Genomic DNA, 24,146 nt, shown 5'->3' with positions numbered 1-24,146 from the left:
GCAGAGCAACTGACATGACAGATACTCTCTACAGCGTAAGCAGCCGAGATGTGTGCAAAAAAAAAATTGTATACATCTTCTGGGTATTGTTCTGCGGGTCCTTCATACATCAATCGCAGTACCTTAAAGGGGTTGTCAGAGTTATTTTTCTGTTCTTTGTCTGTTTCTAACTAAGCAAATGAAAGGACTTTACACGGCTGCTGCTTATTGCTCTCTCCCTGGATTCTTGAGGAAAAACATTAACCCCTTCAGCTGCACAGACTCTGTAGGCAGTGAGGAGACAAATGCTGGGCACAGGTGCTGATAGAGGAGTTCTGCAGAGCATTGCACAACAGGTAGGGGGGAAGAGTCAGTGTGTATCAGCAGTGTCATTGTACAGCTGGGACTTGTAGTCCTACACATACAATATACTGCTGAGTCTCCCAGCAGGCAGACATGTCACTCAGGGAAGCACTTGTATTCACTCCCTTTGCAGAACAGGGGGAGGGGCAGAAATTGTTGTTATTGCAGGTGAACAAAGGGCCAGAAGAGAACCTGGGAAATTAGGAAATATTGATTTTTTTTTTTACCTAAAACTTACTTAGCTTAGTTATATATTGCCGCCCATCAGATTTACAGTGCTATATATTTATTTTTCATAACTTTGACAACCCCTTTAATGCTACAGTCTAGGTTATTGTGTTTTCACATGGTCTGTGCCCATAAGCCAATAACCACAATGGATCATATTGCAGTGGCTACCACAGAGTAAAGCTTTCCCACACATCTTGATTTGAAATGTTTAGACCTTATATTTTGAAGCCTGGATTATAAATCAGCATGGTAAGCTAGCCGGAGATCAGTAGGCAAAACATCACTGCAAAACACTGGGCATACCAGGTTCTGTAAGAGTCTCGTGGATTAACTATTCAGTGCATTCAATGAAATCAGTATTTTAGCTTCGCATTTCATAAACTGGAAACTATACATCGTCGTCTTTTCTACAGACAGATGGGCATGACCCTTGGAGTGAAAATGCTTGGTGTCCCAAATTTAATGTTTTCTCTGACTAACAGCAAGCTTCATACAAGGGGGTAATAGGTCTATTTATCTCCAGCTGATTGGACAATGATTGGAAAAAATGGACAATGCATAAGGAAGCAGCCCTGTTTATGAATCACCTTCTACACCAGATGAAAAGTTTGTCGAAGTAAGCTCTCATGGTTTCTTATTGCTCCCTTTGGTGCACAGATCAAACATCCACTGTACAGAGGGGCTCATTGCCAGGCTGTGCAGATTCAACAATCGTCATCTTAGGCTTTTTCCGTGTCTCTTCCTGTTAGAGGAGAGCAAAAAACATTATACTCATTATATACTAAGAACATTTTATTTGACTATAAAGGGAAACTGCACACTATTCACACCATAGTACAGTATCAGCAAAGTGAATGAGATCACAGTTTTTTTTCCTCCATGTAGAAATTGACCTGTTGTGTGGATTTTAAAATCTGCAGCATGTTAATTGTTTGTGCAACTCTATACCTTTTGTAGAGTGATTTTTTCCCCATAGACTTCAATGGGGATGTTAAAACAGCAAAATCACAATAAAAAGTGCATATTTATGTGTATTTTTTGTGTGGTTTTGGTGCAAATTTCTTGCAGATTTTCTGCACACAAATCTGCACCATGTGCAGCCACCCTACGAGACAATGTATATGAGAAACTCAGGGTTTGCACCTTCACTGGCAATCAAGTGTGACATTTGAGTCAAAACACATTACTTCTAAAAGCAGGTGATTTTAAAAACAGTGCTCATCCTAAACTAAGGCTCTGCTTATCACCATTAACATTTATTTATATTTACCTGCTATTACTTTGAGACCTTTTGAAGCAAGACTGTTTTGCCTAAGGTCGAATGCACACGGTACAAGTGTATTACTGTAGTGCAGTAACCAATGACGCCGTGCGCTCCTGCTCTCAGCAGGAATCCAGGCCGTGTTACCACGGACCGCTCACGGCCGTGTGCATTCGGCCTAACACAGCGCACACACCAATATCCTGCTAGTTGGCCTACCTAGACACCACAAGACTGTCTTTTTTGCTCAATGTGCGCTTCACCAACAGTGCTGAAGGCCTCAGTGGTCATGTTACCACATAACCACCACTAGACTTCTAGCTGACGCAAGACCTGTACAACATGATTGCAGTATGAAACCAACCATTACTGTCTGGGCATGCATACCCAACTGGAGCTAAGGGCACTGTAAACTGAACTGCTGGTGTCAGACAGCATAGCTGTATAGAGTAAAACTATGAATGGGCCACAGAGTTACATCAGTTCTGCTGATCCTCTATTCTCAAGATATCTTATGCGACATGCCATAACTTTCTGTGATGGGAAAAAAAGGAGATTTTTGTATAACTTACCAGTTAAATCTCTTTCTCGCTCTTCCTTGGGGGACACAGACCTTGGGTATAGCTCAGCTCCCTAGGAGGCGTGACACTAAGTAAAACTGTTAAGCCCCTCCTCCATCAGCTATACCCTCAGCCTGGAGATAGAGGCTACCAGTTGCGTGTCCAAGTAGTGAAAGGATAACAACCAATAACGGAAACAACCAGCCAGCAAACCAACGGGGCGCCAGACCATAACCCTGTAACCAAACACAGAAGGGTGGGTGCTGTGTCCCCCAAGGAAGAGCGAGAAAGAGATTTAACTGGTAAGTTATACAAAAATCTCCTTTTCTCGCCCATTTTCCTTGGGGGACACAGACCTTGGGACGTTCAAGAGCAGTCCAAGAAGGGAGGGACCACAAACCCAAGGCGGAACACCACCAGAGCATCAGGAAACCGCTGCCTGCAAAACCAGGCGGCCCAAAGCAGCATCCGCTGATGCATGCGTATGCACCCTATAGAACTTTGTGAAAGTGTGCAGAGAGGACCAAGTGGCTGCTTTGCACAACTGTTCAGCCGAGGCCCGATGCCTCTGCGCCCAGGAAGCTCCGACTGCTCTGGTGGAATGAGCAGTGACGCCGAAAGGCGGAGGTCTGCCCTTGGCTCGATAAGCCTCAGACACCGCCAGTTTAATGAAACGGGCAATAGCCACCTTGGAGACCGCCAACCCTTTGCGCGAACCCTCCGGAACCACAAACAGGGAGTCCGTGCGCCGAAAGGACCCGGTGACCTCCAAGTAAATCCTCAACGCCCTGACCACATCCAGACGGTGCAGTTCCCGTTCTCTGGGGTGGGAAGGAGAGGGACAGAGCGACGGAAGGACGATGTCCTCATTGATGTGAAAGGCGGAGACCACCTTTGGCAGGAAAGTCGGGACAGGCCGAAGCACAACCTTATCCTGGTGGAAGATCAGGAAAGGTTCGGAGCAGAAAGAGCCGCTAACTCCGACACCCGTCGGAGAGACGTGACGGCCACAAGAAAGATGACCTTGCAGGACAGAAGGCGAAGGGAGACCTCCCGTAAAGGCTCGAAGGGGGCTGATTGGAGCGACGAGAGCACCACATTCAGGTCCCAGGAAGGAACTGGAGGGCGGTACGGCGGAACAGAGTGAGCCACCCCTTGTAAAAAGGTCTTAATTGACCCTAGAGGGGCCAGGGGACGCTGGAGAAGAATAGACAGCGCCGAAATCTGACCCTTCAGAGAACTGAGGCACAGCCCCAGGTCCAGACCCGACTGGAGGAAGGACAGGATTGTGGGAAGAGAAAACCGGAGAGGTGGGATGCTCCGGGACTCACAGAACCCCAGATAGGACCTCCAAACCCGATAGTAGATCCTAGAGGATACGGGCTTACGAGCCCGGATCATGATGCGGACTACGTCCGCGGAGAAACCCCGTCGCGTTAAGACGGCGGTCTCAATAGCCACGCCGTCAAACGTAGCGAGCCTAAATGCTCGTGGAAGATCGGTCCCTGAGAGAGAAGGTCTTCCCTGGAGGGCAGTGGCCACGGTGCGTCTGCCAACAGCAACATTAGGTCGGCGTACCAAGACCGGCGGGGCCAATCCGGGGCGATTAGAATCGCGGGGACGCCCTCTGCCGCGATCCTCCGAAGAACCCGTGGCAGGAGGGGAAAAGGAGGAAAGACGTACAGAAGGGAGAATTCGCGCCACGGAAGGACGAGCGCGTCGGCGCCGTATGCCTTCGGGTCCCGTGCCCTGGCCAGGTATAGGGGGACCTTGTGGTTGAATTTGGAGGCCATGAGGTCCACGTCGGGGCGACCCCAGCGAAGACAAAGGGCTTCGAACACCTCTGGGTGCAGGGACCATTCTCCCGGGTCGATGGTGGACCGGCTGAGGAAATCCGCCGCCCAGTTGTCCACCCCCGGGATGTAAATCGCAGATAAGGCCGGCACGTGCGTCTCCGCCCAGAGGAGAATGAGGGTCACCTCTTGCATCGCTGCAGCGCTGCGAGTGCCTCCCTGATGGTTTATGTATGCCACAGCCGTGGCATTGTCCGATTGGATCCGAACAGGGTGGCCCCTCAGCAGATGGGTCCAGTGTCTGAGGGACAGAAGAATCGCCCTCAGTTCCAGAATATTGATTGGAAGTCTGGACTCCGATAGAGACCAAACGCCCTGGACGGACCGGGGAGGGAAAACCCCCCCCCCACCCCCGTAAGCTGGCATCTGTGGTAATCACCAGCCAGTTCAGTGGAAGGAAGGACTTCCCCCTTAGAGGGATATGCAACCACCAGCCGAGGGAAGCCCGAGCCAGGGGAGGCAGAAGAAAGGTCCTGTCCAGACTCCTCGGTGATTTGTCCCAGGCCGACAGAATTGCCCTCTGAAAGGTGCGGGATCGGAATTGTGCGAACGGCACCGCTTCGAAACAGGCAACCATCTTTCCCAACAACCGCATGCTGGATCTGAGGGAAGGGCGGTGATGACGGAGGAGACTGCGAACCGACCCGCGAAGGGCCAGACGCTTGTCCGACGGAAGGCGGACCTCCGCCAACTCTGTATCCAGGAGCATCCCCAGGAAGATCAGCCGTCTGGAGGGGGTAAGGGAAGATTTGGGGTGGTTGATAATCCAACCGAACCGCGTCAGGGTCTCCAGAGTGAGTTCCACACTGCGGGATGTCTGAGAGAAGGAGGGTGCCTTGACCAGGATGTCGTCCAAGTATGGGAGAAGAAAAACACTTCTTGAACGTAGAAGGGCCAAGACAGGGGCCAGGACCTTGGTGAACACTCGAGGAGCCGTCGCCAGACCAAAGGGAAGGGCGACGAATTGGAAGTGATCGTCCCCCACCGCGAAGCGCAGGAAGCGGTGATGACATGGAGCAACCGGAACGTGGAGGTATGCATCCTGAATGTCGATTGAGGCCATGAAATCCCCTCTTTCCAGGGAGGCCACTGCGGACCTGAGAGACTCCATCCGGAATCTCTGCAGTCGGAGAAAACGGTTCAGGCGTTTTAGGTCCAAGATCGGACGCACTGAGCCTTCCTTCTTGGGAACCACAAAGAGGTTCGAGTAGAACCCCCTGAACCTTTCCGTCGGAGGCACGGGGGCGACGACACCCTTGTCCATTAGAGAGTGAATGGCCGCGAAGAAGGCGGCCACTCGTACGGGATCTCGCGGAGGACGGGATCGGAAGAAACGGTCTGGCGGAATGGACGCAAATTTTCGATTTTGTATCCGCAAGATACAATCTCGAGCGCCCATGCGTCTGAGATGTGGGCCGGTTGCGTCCGAAAAAACGGCTTCTTGCGTCTATCCTGGGCTGGGCCAGAGGAAGAAGAACTGGCCGCGGGTCTAGACCCGGTGGGCTTGCGAAAGGACCGAAAACGGGACGAACCAGCGCGACCACGGGGGGCGCCCATTGGCCTGGACTGGGGGAGGTGAGTACTCTTCCCACCCGTGGCCTCTGATATAAGTTCGTCCAGACGGGTTCCGAACAGGCGGGAACCCGTGAATGGTAGGCCGGCCAAAGAGCGTTTGGAAGCGGCGTCCGCCGCCCAAACCTTCAGCCAGAGTTCCCTCCTGACAGAAACTGCCAGGGCAGAGGAACGGGCAATGAGGGCACCCGCATCAAGGGAGGCCTCACAGACGAATTTTCCGGCCTGAACAATTAGTTGGGCTAAGGAACGGAGGTCCTGAACAGGGACGTCCGACCCTAACTCCCGTTCCAGTTGCAAACCCCATTCAGAGACCGCTTTGCCAACCCAGGCGGAGGCAAAGACCGGTCTAAGGGCCGAACCAGAGGCAGTAAATATGGCCTTGGAGAGGGATTCCGTACGACGGTCCTCAACAGACTGGAGGGAAGATCCGTCCTGTACAGGAATAGTAGTGCTTTTGGACAGGCGAGCCACGGGAGGATCAACCTTAGGCGGGGATGTCCACGTGGTCACAGAATCCGCTGGAAAGGGATAACAAATGTCCAGCTTTTTGGGTGTTATAAAGCGGACGTTAGGCCGAGTCCAAGCCTTGGATACCACAGAAGAAAAATCAGCGTGTATGGGAAAAACCTTGGAGGCCTGTTTGGGGCGGAGAAAGGACACGCCGGCCTGTTCAGAGCTGGGGGGGTCATCGTGTAGCTGAAAGGTATCACGGATGCTAGTGACAAGATGCCCCACCGCGGACGCCAATTTGGACGGAAGCTCTGAGTCCATGTCCACGTCCGAATCCGCCAGTTCTCCCTCAGAAAGCGTATCCCTTTGAGAGGATAGACTTGACTGAGCTCGCACGCATGGCGGAGAGAGCGAAGCATCTGGAGAAGATGTGCGCTCAACCCTTGAACGTTTCTGAGTATGCCGGGCCCTGGAAGATTCGCTGGGAGGCAGGGAACCAGTGGGGGCGGCAGAAACGGTAGTCCCAGCGGGTGCGACAGGGATTGTGGCAGCCTGCGGGAGAGGCGGTCTATCCACGAGACGGCCCACTACGTGTGTAAGGCTTTCCACCGCCTGAGACAGAGACCTAGCCCAGTCAGGGGGTTCAGAGGCACCGGGGGGCGCAGCGGGAAGCGGGCCCTGCATTGGGGCCTGACATGCAAGGCAATGCGGCTCAGATTGCCCACGCGGAAAAAGTTCCTTACAGGCGGTACAGGCATGGTACCAGGGTTTGGGGGCACCTGTGGGATCTGACATGCTGAAGTGTGGTTGTACTCTAATATAGAGACCACAAAGGGTTATAGCAGCTATGACCAGGAGGGTTAGGAGAGGGTTAACTGTCCTACCAGTGCCTCAGAAGAACGTCAGGAGATGGCCCAGATCAGCAGCAGCAGAGAAGCAGTGAACAGCAGTGAGCAGCAGAGAGCGCCCACAGAAGCCGAGCGATGTACACAGGAGGTTAGAGTCCCCCACCGTGTCCCAGCTTCCTGTCAGGAGTGAGGAAGCGCGGGAAACCTCAGCAGAAAGCACGGGGAACAAGCTCCGCCCCCTCCAGCGCTTGAAATGTCTCCTGTGAAGGAGAACGTAGCTCCGCCCCCAAAATGACGCGCGCGTAAGCCCCGCCCCCTGCCGGGACCGCTAAGCCCCGCCCCCCGTTCTCGGCGGGAAGGGGGAGAGAGAGAAGAGAAAAATGGAGTCAGCCCCGAATGAGGGGGAGGGGGGGAGAAAGATAGCCGCGTGGGGGGGAACGGCGTGGGGGTGCTGAGGATGCTGCTGTGCTGCATTGTCCTGCAGATGAGCGGTCAGAATGAGCGACCACGGGTGCCCCCCTTACCCAGAGGGGTAGATGCTGCAGATAGGGACGGGGTATGGGCTGGAATAGCCATCTCACCGTCCGACGTCTTCACCCTCAGTCCTTTCCAGCAGGGTCGCCCCTTCAGCCACTGGCACCGCAGTGGCAGGAAGCTGGAAGAGGGGCTTGGCGTGCGGGCGACCCCCTAGCTGGCGGGATGTAGGGGAGCCATTGCTGCCCAGATCCTCCTATTGCTTCTGTGGGGGAGGCAGCAGTGCAGATAAGTTGGCACTGGCGCAGCTCAACCCCGGGAGAGCAGAGAGGTCTAATGCGTCTCTGGTATCCCTAGGAAAAAATAAAATAACAAAATTAGAAGAAAAAGTAAAAATAACAAGGAGAAAACAGCCCTGCAGTAGCAGGGAGTGTCTTGCCTCCTTGGACACTAAGCTAAAACTGGTAGCCTCTATCTCCAGGCTGAGGGTATAGCTGATGGAGGAGGGGCTTAACAGTTTTACTTAGTGTCACGCCTCCTAGGGAGCTGAGCTATACCCAAGGTCTGTGTCCCCCAAGGAAAATGGGCGAGAAACGCTTTTTAACAGTGTACATGATTACAACCCAAAATTTAAATTCCACTTACAGTGGTCAGTGCCCTCTTTTACTTTGATTTTACATCAAAGAACATTTTCAAAGTTTGTGACTCACTGTACTATCAATCTACCAGAAACATTCTAAATGCTTCTGAAAAAGCTTCCAAAGCTGAAGCAGATCTCAGCTCAAAAACAAACAAACATACTCCAGGTAATATAAAAAAATTATTAATTTTAAGGAAATCGTAATTCGTATCTCGGCAGAGCCAAGCAAGCAACAATCACATTAGTGTGTGAAGGAGGTAGATCAGACCACCAGTGGGAGTCATATAGCATCCCCAGTATGCTAGATGAAGCACAAGCCTGACTATAGACATTACAACAATGAATTGAAGGCTGAGCTACTGTACCGGCACATGGTCTATACGTATAAAGGAGTAATCAATAATAGAGCGGTTGTCATAACTCACCCTTTCTTGTGCCAGCTTTTGCATTTCTTCCTGCAGCTTGTTTAGAATATGAAGATTTGGCTTGTTTTTTTTGGCATACTGATGAAGTTCTATCACACTTTTATCTGAGGTTTCCTGGACAAGACAAATAAAACAGTGATCAATAAACTCACAAAAATCTTTCATTCAAACCTAGTGAAACACTTGACTGCCCTGGAAATAAGCACAGAACTGTTAACGTAAGCTGGAAGAACATTTATCAGTTCAAGAACTATGAAATAAATTAGCAGCATACTAGTTCAATTGCATTAATATAGCGCAAAGTACTGAGGTTTTAAAAAGACTCAAGATACTTAAAAAAAAAAAAAAAAAAAATTGTAAACTCCACCACACACACACACACACACACACACACACACACACACCTAGGAGAATATATGAAGACTAACCTGCTTGACCATTTTAGTACTCTCCCTTCCATACATACGTAGAAGGGAGCCCCAGTTTTTCACATGGGGATGAAGAAGCTGAAGAATTTTTTGTGATGCCAGCTGCTTTCCAACCCTTTTATTTTTACCTACAATGAAGAGAAAATGGTTTAAAGAAGGAAATGTTAAAAATCCATGAAAAAAAAAAGTACTAGCTGAGCACTGGTACAGTCATCTGTGAAGTGGATATTAAAGAGGACAGTGTCATCACAAAAAGCAATGCAATCTGAAGGCAGCATGTTATAAAGCAGGAAAATATTCAGTAAAACTTGTATTACATCTTTGCTTTTTTGCAGCCCGTTTAAAACTATCAGTACTATCAACTATCAGTGTGTGTATAAGTGTTCATACAGAGATGGCTGGTAACACCTCCCTCCTGTACCGATTGGTATTCACAGGGCCGCAAAATACAAAAGATCTGCTTAGCTGCTTCTGTCCTATAACGTGGTGTTTTCAGATTGCACTGCATTTTGTGAAGACAGGTCCCTTTTTAAAGAGGACCTTTCATGGGTCCAGACATTATAAACTAAGTATCAGGATATGTAGGGAATAGTGCAGGGATCCAACTGCACTCGCTATTTTTTCTGGGCGCCGCTCTGTTCGCCCGCTGTGGCCCCCGTTGTATTCTCCCGCCTGGTATGCCAATATTAGCATCAGGGCAATGAGGAGGAGACTGAGTCTTTCTCCATGGGAGTCTCCTTCTCCCCTGGCTGTAGCGCTGTCCAATCGCAGAGGAGAGCATCACAGCCAGGGGAGCTGTGACGCTCTCCGCTGCGATTGGACAGCGCTACAGCAAGGGAGAAGGAGACGCCCACGGAGAAAGACTCAGACAGTCTCCTCCTCATTGCTCTGATGCTAATATTAGCATACCAGGCGGGAGAATAATACGGGGGCCACAGCGGGTTAACGGAGCGGCGCCCAGAAAAAATTGTGAGTGCAGTTAGATCCCTGCACTAAACCCTACGCATCCTGATACTTTACTTAATTTATAATGTTTGGACCCATGAAAGGTCCTCTTTAAAGGTGTGTGCCATAACAACAACAACAACAGGATAGGACATAAGTGTCTCCATTCAACTCTTTGCTAGAGATAGCTGAGCGCATGTACTGAACTATCTCAGGCAGTCCTATAGAGATGAATGGAGCGGTGGATACAGATGTGTCTGCAGCTCCATTCAACCAGGGAACACAAGCCCCCAATCAAGAGATCAGCAAGGAACCCTGTTGATCAAACACATCCTAATATCTTCTCACCACATTCATTTGTAGGAAATGGAAACCAAGTATATGCATTAGGAGACAAGGCGGGGCTTAAAAATTATGGCAATTTGCCTTTACATATGCTGAATGGCTGCCATGTAATACATTTCTACAATGTATTACTCAACAGTTCATCTTTATGCCTGACTAGCTGAAGGACCCAGATTCGCTCAGGTATATTTAATCTATTTAACATGTTTGTGTGTGTCGTTAAAAGATATCAACACTATCCACTATAACAGTGACATCTACCCGCCCCCTTCAGACTCCCTGTCCTCCACCTGGCGCAGGGCCTCGACGGACACAAGGATGCCCTTTTGAATAGCTCACTCTCAGAAAGCAGCACTGTGCTGCCTGAGCTGCAGGGAGAAAGTCACCGTCCCTCCCACTCCTGCAGCTGACAGAAGTTGATTTTTAACTTCATTTTTTCAATCCCTGTCGGCTGAGGAGTGGTAGGGGCGTGGCCTAACCAGATCAGGGCGTAGCTTAGCGTGACCTAGAAGTTGATTTTTAACTTCATTTTTTCAATCCTTTTCGGCCGAGTGGGAGGGGCGTGGCCTAGCTGGATCGGGGGCATGTCCTTTTGAACAGCTCACTCTAAGACAGCAGCACTGTACTGTCTGAGTGTGAGCTGTAGGGAGAAAGTCACCGTCCCTCCCACTCCTGCAGCTGACAGAAGTTGATTTTTACCTTCATTTTTTTCAGACCTCATCGGCCGAGGAGTGGAAGGAGCGTGGCCTAACCCGATCAGGGGCTTGTCTTAGCAGGACCTGGGGGCAGGGGGTTTTAAGTTAGTCTTTTGAGGGTGGACACATTGTGGCAGGGGGGCATGTCTGGGCTCCTTCCTGCAAGAGTGACGCCCCTTCGGGCACCTTACTTGCTCATTTGCATACCAAATAAACTGGCTTTTCAGAGTATAAAAACATCTATTGCTGGAACAAAGGAACATAGAAACATAGAATGTGTCGGCAGATAAGAACCATTTGGCCCATCTAGTCTGCCCAATATACTAAATACTATGGATAGCCCCTGGCCCTATCTTATATGAAGGATGGCCTTATGCCTATCCCATGCATGCTTAAACTCCTTCACTGTATTTGCAGCTGCCACTTCTGCAGGAAGACTATTCCATGCATCCACTACTCTCAGTAAAGTAAAACTTCCTGATATTACTTTTAAACCTTTGCCCCTCTAATTTAAAACTATGTCCTCTTGTAGCAGTTTTTCTTCTTTTTCATCTTGAAATAAGATGGTACTAAGTGCTATTAGGCCATATCTTTACTTCAATAGTGATTATTCTGCTGACAGATTTCCTTTAAAGCTCATCTACAGCAGTGAAGAAAAATGGCTGTGTTGTTATGGAAACCTGGAGTAAAGCTGTGTGCATGTGGAGACTGGCCTGCAAGCTTCAATTGGCTAATTAGGGTCATGTGACCAGGCTTCTATTGGCTAATGCATTTTTGGGGAATATCTCAGGAATGGTACCTCCTAGAGAGCCGAGACCTGGTCTAAAACCGCTAGAATGCCTAATGTACCTGTGTGCCAAATTTCGCGATTGTAAATGCGACGGTGTGGATTCCTTTAGCGTACATACATACATACGCTCAGCTTTATATATTAGATTCACAATGATCCGCTGTTTATCGGCATATTCTATATACATATAAAAAAAAGTGCTGCAAGGGGGGCGTGGTTTGCCGGCCGAGAAGAATGGCTGCCTGAGCTGTGAGCTCCCGAGCCCTAGATACCGACTGCATAGCTGTAAAGAGTTGGCACCTGCTTCTTTTTGCGGGCATTATAGCAACAATCTCCTTCTCATAAAGCCCCAGGCCCAGATGGCTTATCTAACTCCTATTATAAGGTGTTCTTCAACCAACTCTCTAAATACATGCTACAATCCTTTCAGTCAGCCAGAGACACAGGTTCCTTCCCTAAAGAAATGCTTGAAGCATTGATAGTGACCATTCCCAAACCAAACAAACCAACTGATGACCCTAAAAACTTTCGCCCCATATCCCTCCTAAACACTGATATTAAAATATTTGCCAGAATCCTGTCGTCTAGATTTGCCCCTCTTATCCCTCTACTGGTCCATTCTGATCAGGTTGGATTCGTCAAAGGCCGTCAAATTCAGGAGAACTCTAGGAGAGTCCTAAACAGGATCGCTCATGTACAGAAGAAAAAGACCCCTGCTCTGTTTGTTACGCTGGACGCTGAAAAAGCGTTTGACCGCATTTGCTGGTCCTTCTCTTTTGCAGTACTGGAGAAAATGGGCATAGCTGGTCCTATACTCTCCTCGGTCCGAGCTTTGTATAATGATCCCTCAGCTAGAGTGTGGGTTAATGGGTCCCTCTCCAGTCCTTTTAATATCACCAATGGAACCAGGCAAGGGTGCCCCTTTTCCCCTCTCATGTTCATATTATCTATAGAACCCCTTGCCCAGGCCTTACGATTAGAAAAGGGAGTGTCGGGCGTCAAGATCGCTGATCGCAATCATACGTTGAGTCTTTATGCAGATGACGTGATACTCACGCTTGCCGACCCTGCCTCTTCTCTACCATCAGCCTTAGAAATGATCTCATATTTCGGTCAACTCCCCTATTATAAACTAAATACCACTAAATCCCAGGCCCTACCCCTTAACTTAGACCCCCGAACAGTGGAGTTTCTGAAAGGGAAATACGACCTGGATTGGCAACCGACCCACATACAATATTTAGGTATCCACCTCACCTCCTCAACTCAGAGCTTATATTCAGCCAACTACCCTCCCCTCTTAGCTAATCTCAAGAAAGACCTTGATCATTATGATAAATTTGAAATTTCCTGGCTAGGCAGGCTAGCTACCTTTCAAATGTTTGCTTTGCCTAAATTTCTCTATTTATTTAGAGTCCTCCCCATCAAACTTCCTTTATCCTATTTTTCTCAATGTAACAAGCTGCTTCATAAGTTCCTCTGGCATAACAGAAAACCTAGAATAGCTTCTAGAATCCTACAGTTAAGGAAACAACTAGGTGGTATTAGTCTTCCTAATATACATGACTACTACTTAGCGACACAAATTGCCCAACTGGAGAGCTGGTGGAAGTCAGATTTGTCCAAACAGTGGGTTCATATTGACTCTACGGAAGCCCCTAGAGGAGACTTAAAGGCTTTGTTGATAGCTTCTTTAAATGACTCCTTCAAAAAACCCGATCTGTCCTTTCTCGCTTCCAACGCGGTAGACAGCTGGATACGCTACCACGTCCTCTCATCCAAAGGGTCCAGTCCCGTCTCAAGCCCTTTTCCACTAGGGGTATTAGATTACCTTATCCCAGATTTAGGGGTGTGTTCCTGGAATAAATACGGCATAACTGAGACCTCGCAGTTGTTTCAGATGGTTAGACTCTCTTCTTTTGAAGGCCTTCATAGTACCTTCCAAGTTCCCAATGTGGAGTTCTATAAATTTCTCAGAATCAGACATTTTCTAGCAGATAACCCTCCTTTGTCAATGGCCAATACGCGGGTTCTGGAGTTATGGTCTCTACCTAACCCAAAACACAAAACTCTTCGCCCTTTATACTCCCAGCTTAGTGGTAAAGACACCTTTACTATGACTGCACCTCTCATTTCCTGGGAACGAGACCTGGCGACTAAGTTCACGCCTGCACAATGGCAATCTGCTTTTAAATATGTTTCTAGCAATATCACCTGTGTGACTCAATATGAGTCTTTTATAAAGACCTCCTTGAGATGGTACTTTACCCCTGAAAGGCTACATCTGATATATCCGTCTGTCTCTCCCCTGTGCTGGCGGAACTGTGGTAGTAAGGGTACGTTATATCACGTATTGTGGACCTGTCCGGTGATTCAGTCATTTTGGAAAGAGGTCTTCTCCCTAATTTCCAGCATCACTGACCCGAGGTATTCCTTGGGCCCTCCCTCCCCCTCCTTAGCACTACTATTGATTGGGATTACAGAAGTGCCCATTGCATTTAGAGGTTTGGCCTGCCATATCTTCCTCTCTGCCAAATTAGCTATCACCTCTAGATGGAAGTCTGATCTCCCTCCTAAGATAGAGGATGTAATACAAAGGGTTAACAAAACTTGCCTATTTGAGCAAATAATGGCCTCTGCAACTTTGAATAACAACTGTAACATGGTGAAATACGAGAAAACCTGGCGGGTATGGAGGACATCACCATTCATATTCCCTTCCCATCACCTCATCTGAGCACATAGCAGATCATATGTTCTGCTCCCCCCTCCCCCCCCCCCCCCCCCCCACTGGTACACCTAAGGAACTGTTACTGTTACTTTTTGTATTATTTACTGGACGGTTATTCCGTCTGTGCTGTTCATTTGTGTGGATTCCCGTGTCTGGGAGTCTTGTTGTACCCCTATGCTTATGTGTAAGCTATCTCACCTGCGTGTGAGGATCACTTATGCTTGTTCTTAAGGAAATACCTTAATAAAAACTCATTGATTACTAAAAAAAAGTGCTGCAAAATAGAAAAAGGCTTGATGCCGCTTATTAACCCTTTAAGGACCTCCACATGTACGGCGGAGGTCCGGTCGCCAAACATGGCACCCGCTTGCAAGTGCAGCAGGCGCCATAGTTGCCAGGTTTCTGCTATTTTACACAGCAGAGACCCGCGGCACATGTATGCGATCAGCCATAAGGCTGAATGCATACATTTTCCCTTTTAGATGCTGTGGTCAAATGTGACCACGGCATCTGCGCAGTCCGGAAGCGGAAGCCACGTACTTCTGCTCTGGTAAAGATCGGGGAACCTGTTACTTTGCTCTAATAGGCTGTAGCCTCAAGCAGGCTTCAGAGCCTATTAGATGACTATACCAATACAAGCCACTAGGTGGCAGCGTTGTATTGGTAGGATGGGCAAACTGTGGCTCTCCAGCTGTTGTAAAACTACAAATCCCAGTATGCCCAGTCTGCCTACAACTATCAGCCTACAGCAGGGCATGATGGGATTTGTAGTTTTGCAAAGCCGGAGAGCCGCAGTTTGCCCATCCTGGTAAGCCATCAATAAACACATTAGACAATCTAATGACTGCCAGTTATTGTTGCCCAAGGTGACAAAAAAAAAAAAAAAAAAAAAAAAAAAAAAAGTTCTAATCACCCCCCTTTCCTTAAAATACAAATATTTTAAACAATAAAAAAAAAATAACCATGGGCATCGCCGCATGTGAAAATGCCCATACTATTAAAATTTTACAATATTAATGGCATACGGCAAATGTTGTAACGGGAAAAAATAAAAACAGCCAATTTGCCATTTTTGGTCACATCAACTACCCAATAATGTTTTTATAAAAAGCGATCAAAAAGTTGCACACACTTCAAATTGGTATCACTAAAAAGAACAGATCGTCCCGCAAAAAATGAGCCCTCAAACATAACTACAAAAAAGTTATAGGGGGTCAGAATATAGTTATTAAAAAAAAATGTTATTTTTTTTTTTTCAAGTATTAAAACGCAAAAAAATGATACAAGTGTTGTATCGTTGTAACCGTACTGACCTGGAGAATGAAGATAACAGGTCAATTTTACCGCATAGTGTACAGTGTAAAAAATAAAGATTTTTGTGAACTCACCTGTAAAATCTCTTTCTCGCTTGATTCATTGGGGGGGGGGACACAGGACTGTGGGTATAGCTTACTGCTGCCACTAGGAGTCGACACTAGGCTGAAAACTGTTAGCTCCTCCTCTGTAGGCTATACCCCCTCCAGCCTGGAGAGAGCATTTCAGTTTGTGCTCCAGCAGTAGGAGAGACCAAATTAAAGTAAAAATCAACAGAAAACTGTACACTGTCATGAGACCGAACCAAACACAAGGTCCCAACAGACAAAACAGGAACCCCCACTTGCCTCACAACAATATGTGGGTGGGTGCTGTGTCCCCCAATGAATCAAGCGAGAAAGAGCTTTTACAGGAGAGTTCACAAAAATCTAATTTTCTCGCTCATATCATTGGGGGACACAGGACCGTGGGACGTCCTAAAGCAGTCCCCAGGGAGGGAAAACAAAATTCTCCCAAACAAACTCTCCATGGAAGTCACTGAACTGCAGCCTGCAGAACCCTGCGGCCGAGAGAAGCATCCGCCGAGGCCAATGAATGCACCCAGTAAAATTTTGTAAAAGGTGTGTAGAGAGGACCAAGTCGCTGCTTTACACAACTGAGACGCAGAAGCGTGGTGGAGGTGTACCCAAGAAGCCCCGACCGCTCTGGTAGAGTGAGCCATAATCCCGGGTGGAGGAACCTTGTCCCTGGAACGATAGGCCTCGGCAATGGCCAAGCGAATCCACAGAGCCTTCCTTTGAAGCCGCCAAACCTTTACAAGGGCCTTCCGAGATAACGAACAGAGCGTCAGTGCGTCTAAAGGGGGCCACCACCGACAGATAGATCTTCAAGGCCCGTACTACATCCAGATGATGGAGGGAGACCTCCCGCGGATGAGAAGGCTGAGGGCAAAACAAGGGCAAAACAATGTCCTCATTCACGTGAAAGGCAGAAACAACCTTTGGTAAAAAAGGAGGAACCACCTTATCTTGGTGAAACGCTAAAAAGGGTTCCTTGTAGGAGAGAGCTGCCAGTTCCGAAACCCGTCGAATAGAGGGGGGAACGGTGTGAGCTACTCCTTGCAAGAAAGTCTTGACCGGACTTAGGACGGCTAGAGTACGTTGGAAAAAAAATGGACAGGGCCGAGACCTGCCCTTTGAGGGAACTGAGAGCCATGCCCAAGTCCAATCCTGACTGAAGGAATGCTAGAACCGTCGGAAGGGGAAAAACGCCTGGGAGGAAGAGCTCTTTCCTCGCAGAAACGCAAGAAGGATTTCCAGGTCAGGTAGTAAATCCTAGAAGAAGAACGTTTCCTCGCCCTAATCATGGTTTGAATGACCACATCAGAAAAACCTCTGCATTTCAACAGAAAGGTTTCAACAGCCACGCCGTTAAACGTAGCGTATCTAAACTCTGATGGAAGACTGGGCCCTGGGAGAGTAGATCGGTTCTGATTGGCAGAGGCCACAGAGCATCTCCTAGCAGAAGAATGAGTTCTGAGTACCAAGCTCGTCGAGGCCAGTCTGGGTCGATCAGGATCGTCTTGATGCCTTCCTTCCCGATTCTGCGTAGGATCCGAGGTAGAAGTGGTAACTGTGGGAACACAAAGAAACGCAAAGCTGTCCCAAGGCGCCACGACAGCGTCCACGCTGTGTGAAGTTAGAGCCCTTGCGCGAGAGAGGAAGCACGGGAGCTTGTGATTAAACCTGGATGCAATTAAGTCCACTTCCGGACGTCCCCACCTGAGACAGATGGCCTCGAACACCTCCGGATGGAGGGACCACTCCCCCAGGTCCACTGTTGTGCAGCTGAGAATGACTGCCGTCCAGTTGTCCACTCCCGGGATGAAGACTGCCGAAATCATCGGAACATGGGACTCCGCCCACTGCAAAATCTTCGCAGACTCCTGCATCACCGGAAGGCTGCGGAATCCCTCCTTGGTGGTTGATGTAGGCCACAGCTGTGGGATTGTCCGACTGCACCCTGATCGGACGACCCTGCAGAAGTGGAGTCCAATGGACAAGGGAGAGATAAATGGCCCGGAGTTCCAGTATGTTGATGGGAAGTTTGGACTTCGATGGAGACCAAACACCCTGGACCGTCTGGCGAGAACTCCGCCCCAACCGCGAAGGCTGGCGTCTGTTGTAATAATCGTCCATATCACTGGAAGCAAGAATTTCCCCGCCAACAGATGCGCAGACCGAGGGCTGTACGTGTTTGAAGGGACAGCCGGATCCGGCGATCCAGAGAATCCGGGGATTTGTCCCAAGATGACAAAATGGCTAGTTGAAAACACCTAGTGTGAAATTGAGCGAAGGCCACCATCATGCCCAGCACCCGCATGCAATTGCGGAAAGACGTACTGCGGCGTTGGAGTAATATGCGTATAGATCTCTGAATGTCCACGCTCTTGTCCAATGGCAGACATACCACGGCTGCACCCGAGTCTAGTATCATGCCCAGAAACCTGATTTGTGTGGTGGGAGATGAGCAGGATTTCCGCCGACTGACTATCCACCCGAAGCGGGACAGGGTGCTCAAAGTGATCTGAAGACTCTCCTCGCATTGGGAGACCGTAGATGCTTTGATCAAGATATCGTCTAGATACGGGAGGAGAGTGATGCCCCTGGAGCGCAGGAGACCCAGGAGGGGGGCAAGCACCTTTGTGAACACTCTCGGAGCTGTCGCTAGGCCGAATGGCAGGGCGACGAACTAGTAGTGACATGAATGAATGGCAAAACGAAGAAAACGTTGATGAGCGGGTGCGATGGGAACGTGTAAGTAGGCGTCTTGGATGTCTATCGATGCCATGAGTTCCCCCTGTACCAAAGAGGCAATCACGTAGCGGAGTGACTCCATCTTGAACCGTTGAATGTGGAGGAAGCGATTCACTATCTTGAGGTCCAGCACTGGGCGAACATTGCCTTCCTTTTTGGGTACTACGAAAAAGTTTGAATAGAAACCCGTAAATCTTTCGTGTAAGGGGACCGGAATTATCATGCCCCGTATGAGAAGGGACTGGACTGCTTGGAAGAAAGCAGCCGCCCGACCTGATAGATTTGAATTCTATCTTGTATCCTGATGTCCCTACCTCTCGTGCCCAAGCGTCGGATATACGAGTTCGCCACATTTCCTGAAAAAGGAGACGACCCCCCCACCTGTAAGAGTGGGGCCGCACCTTCATGCTGAGGGCTGTTTCCCGGGAGCGGAACGAGGCTGTTGCGCTCGCGGACGCCATGCTGGCTAGGGTTTGAAGGATGGGCCTTTTTGCTGGTCCTGATTGGGTGGCCTAGGTGCAGGTGGGGCCGCCGGACGAGTGCCCGCAAACCTACGAAAGGACTGACAACGGGAAGATGTGACCCAAGGACGAAAGGAACGTTTTGCCTTGGGTTGCGGTAAATGGGTGCTTTTTCCCCCTGTTGCTTCCGAAATAATATCATCTAGCCGGGTACCAAAGAGTTGAGAGCCGGCAAAGGGAAGTCTTGAAAGAGAACATTTGGAGGACGAATCCGCCGACCAGACTTTAAGCCACAGTTCTCGGCGGATAGATACCGCGAGAGCCGAGGAACGGGCGACCATCGTCCCCGCGTCGTTTCGCAGCTGTACTTTTCTGCCTGCGAAATTTGTACCGCCAAGGACTGGAGTTCCGCCGGAGGAAGATTGGTCGCAAGGTCTTGGTTCAAACGGAGGGCCCACTCCGAAACCGCCTTGGCTACCCATGTCGATGTGAAGATCGGGCGTAAGGCTGAACCACTGGCTGCAAAGACCGACTTCGATAGCGAGTCAATGCGCCAATCTACTGGGTCCTGGAGCCATCCGCCACCGAAATAGTCGTGTTCTTTGTGAGGCGAGCGACCGGTGGGTCTACCTTCGGAGGTGAGGCCCATTTTTCCACACAATCAGTTGGAAAAGGGTAGAGCAAGTCTAACCGCTTTGGGACAATGAAGCGCAAACCTGGCTGGTCCCAAGACTTTGCGACAACAATGGAAAAGTCATCGTGTACAGGGAAGGACTTAGGGGTCTGCTTTGTACGCAAAAATGACACTCCTTGGTGGCTGGTGGAGGGGAGTTCCTTCTGAACTTGGAAAGTGTCCCGGATAGCTGAAATCAGACTATCTACCATAGATGCAATCTGGGAAGACTGCTCCAGGTCCATCTCCGTTTCTGAATCCGCAATCTCACCATCTGAGTGCGTCACCTAAAATCGAGGATGTCTGAGATCGGGAACCAGAAGGGGGAGGGGATGCAGAGGCGTCAGAAGAGGAATGACGACTTGATCTGGGACGCTTGCTAGTAAGCCTGCTCCTAGTTTGTGCGCCTTGCGAAGGTGAGGGCTGCACTGTGGGTGATCTCTCTACCAAACAACACAGTAATGAAAGGGTGAAATGGGAGACTTTGGAGAGGTCTTCTACTGCCCGGGACAGGGACCTTGCATAGTCAGGTTCTCCACAGCCAGAGGGGTTCTTGAACTCCTGTGGGTTGTGACAATATGGATGGATGGCTCTGTGGGGCCGCCTGACATGCAGAGCATAGTGAGAGTGACTGGCCACGAGGGAATTTAACAGAACATGAAGTGCAGGCATAACAAGTGGTCCTGCAGGGTGCCTGGGGAGGGGTCTTGGCTGGGTCTGACATTGTTTGGCTTCTCTATGCTGGAGGGGGTAGCGACCTCCTACCATTAGAAGTCCCAGGTCCTGTGTCCTTGTGGCAAGGGAGCGCTGGAGAGGTCTTCCGGAGTGCCGCGGCAGGAAAATAGGCCTCGTCTCCCGCGGGTGGAAAATAGGCTCCGTCCCCTGTGCGGGTCGTGTGAGGAAATAGCCGGGAAGAAGCCACGCCCCCCCGCTCGCAAGCTAGGAGCCGCCATGAGACGGGAAGGGGTTAATACAGCGCCGGACATGTTGCCTCAGGAGATGCCTGGAGACTTAAGAAGTGGAGTGGGGAGGAAGAGCGCTGAAGAGGGAGAGATCGGACTGCTCTCCTTGTAGTAGCAGAGCCGCTGCAGCCGCGATGCTGCCGACATTAACTCCCGAAGTGCCGTACCGCCGCCGCTGAGGATCTGAGGACGCAGGAGGGAGATCGCTAGCCAGCAGACAGGGGTGAGGAGCAAAGGGAGAGAGAGAGAGGAGTAATACTCACCTGTCTTCTGTGGACTTCGCCCTTAGATGTTGTCCCAGCAGGGCCACCCAACGACCGCTGGCAGAAGGCATCAGGGGTGTGGGCAGGATAGGGCTGGTGAGTAGGTGGCAGTATAGCTGGTGGGAAGCAGTGGAGAGAGGCTGCCCTGGTCCACTTGTCTTCTTGGGGGGCGCAAGGCAGTGGGACAACCGACACCAACTAGCCTCCCAGGGAGACAGAGACGCCATGCGAATCTGTGCCCCATGAACCTAATAAAATAAAAATAAAATTTCCAAAAGAGCCACCGTGCTAAGCAGGGAGGTCTGCCTCCTACGACACTAAGCTAAAAACTGAAATGCTCTCTCCAGGCTGGAGGGGGTATAGCCTGCAGGGGAGAAGCTAACAGTTTTCAGCCTAGTGTCGCCTCCTAGTGGCAGCAGCAAGCTATACCCACGGTCCTGTGTCCCCCAATGATATGAGCGAGAAATACATTTTTTAATCAGAATTGTGTTTTTTCCCCAATTCTAACCCATTTGCAATTTTTTTCTCGCTTCCTACTACATGGTATGCAACCGTAAATGGTGCCAGTAGAAAGTAAAACTTGTCCCGCCAAAAAATAAGCCCTCATAAGGCTATGTAAATGGAAAAAAAAAAAAAAAAGTTAGGACTATGGGAAGGCGGGGAGTGAAAAACGAAAACGCAAAAATGAAAAATCCCAGGGTCCTTAAGGGGTTAAAAGACAAAAAGCCAAATCCTCTACAGTGCTGCACCAGTAGATAATTGTGTCTGCCCATGCAAGGAAGAAGCTTGTAGCATGGCTTATAACCCATCTCACGCAGAAAAGCCAGAGCCGAGTCAAATGCCTACAGCCTCTGTAAAATAAGTCAGAATCTGGAACTCAAGATTCAGGCAGAAAAAAAAAATATATATATAATAATAATGATCAGAAACTCAGAATACTCACACCAGCCTCTCACAGTGTGTTTTCCACAAGTCATCACATATTCACTCTTCTGGTTCTTTCCAGGAATGACTTCAAACTTGATTGATGTGTCCCCCATTCCATGGTTTCTAAAATAACAGACAACATTAAGGCAATGTTCACATCTACGTTGGAAGCTCTGCAGATTTAGTCAAAATGCTGGCCAAAATAGCACTTCAAGCCTATAAAGGATATAATGGAAATAATGTGAATCCAGCCTTACCAGTGCATCTAACAACTTGTTGTGGTTGCCAAAAAACAATCCTAGACTATACACCCTCGCAGGAAGAGTCCGCGCCCCCTCTGTAGTTACTTTACAGTTATTTTACTTGTTTTTTTTAATATGCAAGTAAACCCTTTTCATATGTACAGCTACCTAGTGTGCATTAAAATAATAATAATGTCATAGATACTCTTTATGCTGATGTTAAATCTGCTTTACAAATACAAACCTCTTAAGGCACTCGTGAAGAATTTGATATGGTGAGAGCAGTCCAGCTTTGTTGGTGAGCTCATACACTCGGGAATCTTCAATACTGATATGGTTAAAATACTAAAACAACAAAACAGGCATCAGAATAAATATTCCAAAAACAATATTAGTTGCTTCAATATCAGTAAAACTCATACAGTGAATGTTGCTTCTCTGTAAACAAGTCTAGCATCAACTACATGGTCAATAAACACAGGAAGGTAAACAAGGTCAGAATTAGGCCTCGTTCGCATTTCCGTTTTTCACTGACGTGTGCTGTCTACATTTTCTGTGGACAGCACACGTACCCATTGATTTAAATGTGTTTGTTCACATTTCAGTATTTTTTTTTATTTACTGACCATGGATCAGAATTTATTTTTTTAAATCACGGCGAATTGCACTCTCTTTGATCTGTGATGCGGACCAATCACCCCCATTAAAGTCTATGGGTCCATGAAAATCACTGACACAAATCTGTGTTGCGTATGTTTTTCACCGACCGCTAATAGGATATTCTTTGGAAATTAATTTTCAGCTCAGCAATGTCAGTGAATTATGAATGACACATGGACCAACCACGGATCCTTCCCGGATAATACACATACGTTTTTTTCACGGTCGTGACACTAACACGGGAATGTGAACGAGGCTTTAGTTTGATCTCACCTCCAGCTCGTCGCTGTCTTTGGGCTTTTCATCGGAGGTCTGTTTTATGAAGTCCGGAATGAGGATTTCCAGTGTAGATCGGGCTAATGCAAGTCAAAAGAAGTAATTCATTTTAATGCTTACAAAATAATAAATGAAATATAAAGCTAAAAAGGCTACAAAGATATTACCAGCTTTATTTTTTGCCAGTTTTTTGCTGCTTGCAGTTCCAGTACCATAGGTCACTCCATCAATAATCACAGATGCTCCAAAAGGTTCACTTGGGTTCTCTACACAACAACAAGAAATCATCAGAACAGATATAATTGCTGACAACACTGTAAACATAAAATAAAATAAATGTTAAAAGGATTTTGTCAAAAGAATAAGATATATTGCTTAAAGTTTTTCTTTTGTAATATTTTAAATTTTCCATATTAAAAAATTATTTAGTTTTCACACATTTTATACGGGCTGAATATTGGGTACAAACGTTCATTTACCTGATCGTCACCCAGTGTAGTCATGTCACTAATCACTCAACAAACAAGCAAATGCATTAACATGTGTTCGGGCATATAGTGTTCCTGACTGATCACTGTTTCAGGCAAAACAATTCGCCCATATTAAATAAGGCTACTTTCACACTCGCATTTGGTGCTGATCCGTCATGGATCTGCACAAACGCATCCGTTCAGAACGGATACATTTGTATTATCTGTAACATAGTCAAAACGGATCTGTCTTGAACACCACTGAAAGTCAATGGGGGACGGATCAGTTTTCTATTGTGCCAGATTGTGTCAGTGAAAACGGATCCATCCCCATTGATTTACATTGTGTGTCTGGACGGATCCGTTTGGCTCAGTTTCGTCAGATGGACACCAAAACGCTGCGAGCAGCGTTTTGGTGTCCGACTCCAAAGCGGAATGGAGGCAGAACGCTGCCAAACTGACGTATTCTGAGAGGAGCCTTATCCATTC

At 48.4% G+C, this 24,146-nt stretch overlaps 1 protein-coding gene across 1 annotated transcript in view; it reads right to left on the bottom strand.

Annotated features, from left to right (window-relative positions):
* Window positions 1–540: 540 nt before the first annotated feature.
* DGCR8 (DGCR8 microprocessor complex subunit) overlaps window positions 541–24,146 on the bottom strand; it is a 58,909-nt gene continuing 35,303 nt past the window's right edge. Inside the window, exons 8-14 of the mRNA XM_044290016.1 lie at window positions 23,355–23,453; window positions 23,185–23,267; window positions 22,496–22,596; window positions 22,026–22,132; window positions 9,088–9,215; window positions 8,660–8,773; window positions 541–1,315 (exon numbers count right to left, since the gene is read on the bottom strand). Of these exons, the coding sequence (XP_044145951.1) occupies window positions 1,232–1,315; window positions 8,660–8,773; window positions 9,088–9,215; window positions 22,026–22,132; window positions 22,496–22,596; window positions 23,185–23,267; window positions 23,355–23,453 (716 nt within the window). The 3' untranslated portion in view covers window positions 541–1,231. The remainder of the gene's footprint in view (window positions 1,316–8,659; window positions 8,774–9,087; window positions 9,216–22,025; window positions 22,133–22,495; window positions 22,597–23,184; window positions 23,268–23,354; window positions 23,454–24,146) is intronic.

Source organism: Bufo gargarizans, chromosome 1 (genome assembly GCF_014858855.1).
Source record: "Bufo gargarizans isolate SCDJY-AF-19 chromosome 1, ASM1485885v1, whole genome shotgun sequence".
Lineage (NCBI taxonomy): Eukaryota > Metazoa > Chordata > Amphibia > Anura > Bufonidae > Bufo > Bufo gargarizans.
This window is presented reverse-complemented; position numbering and strand designations above follow the sequence as displayed.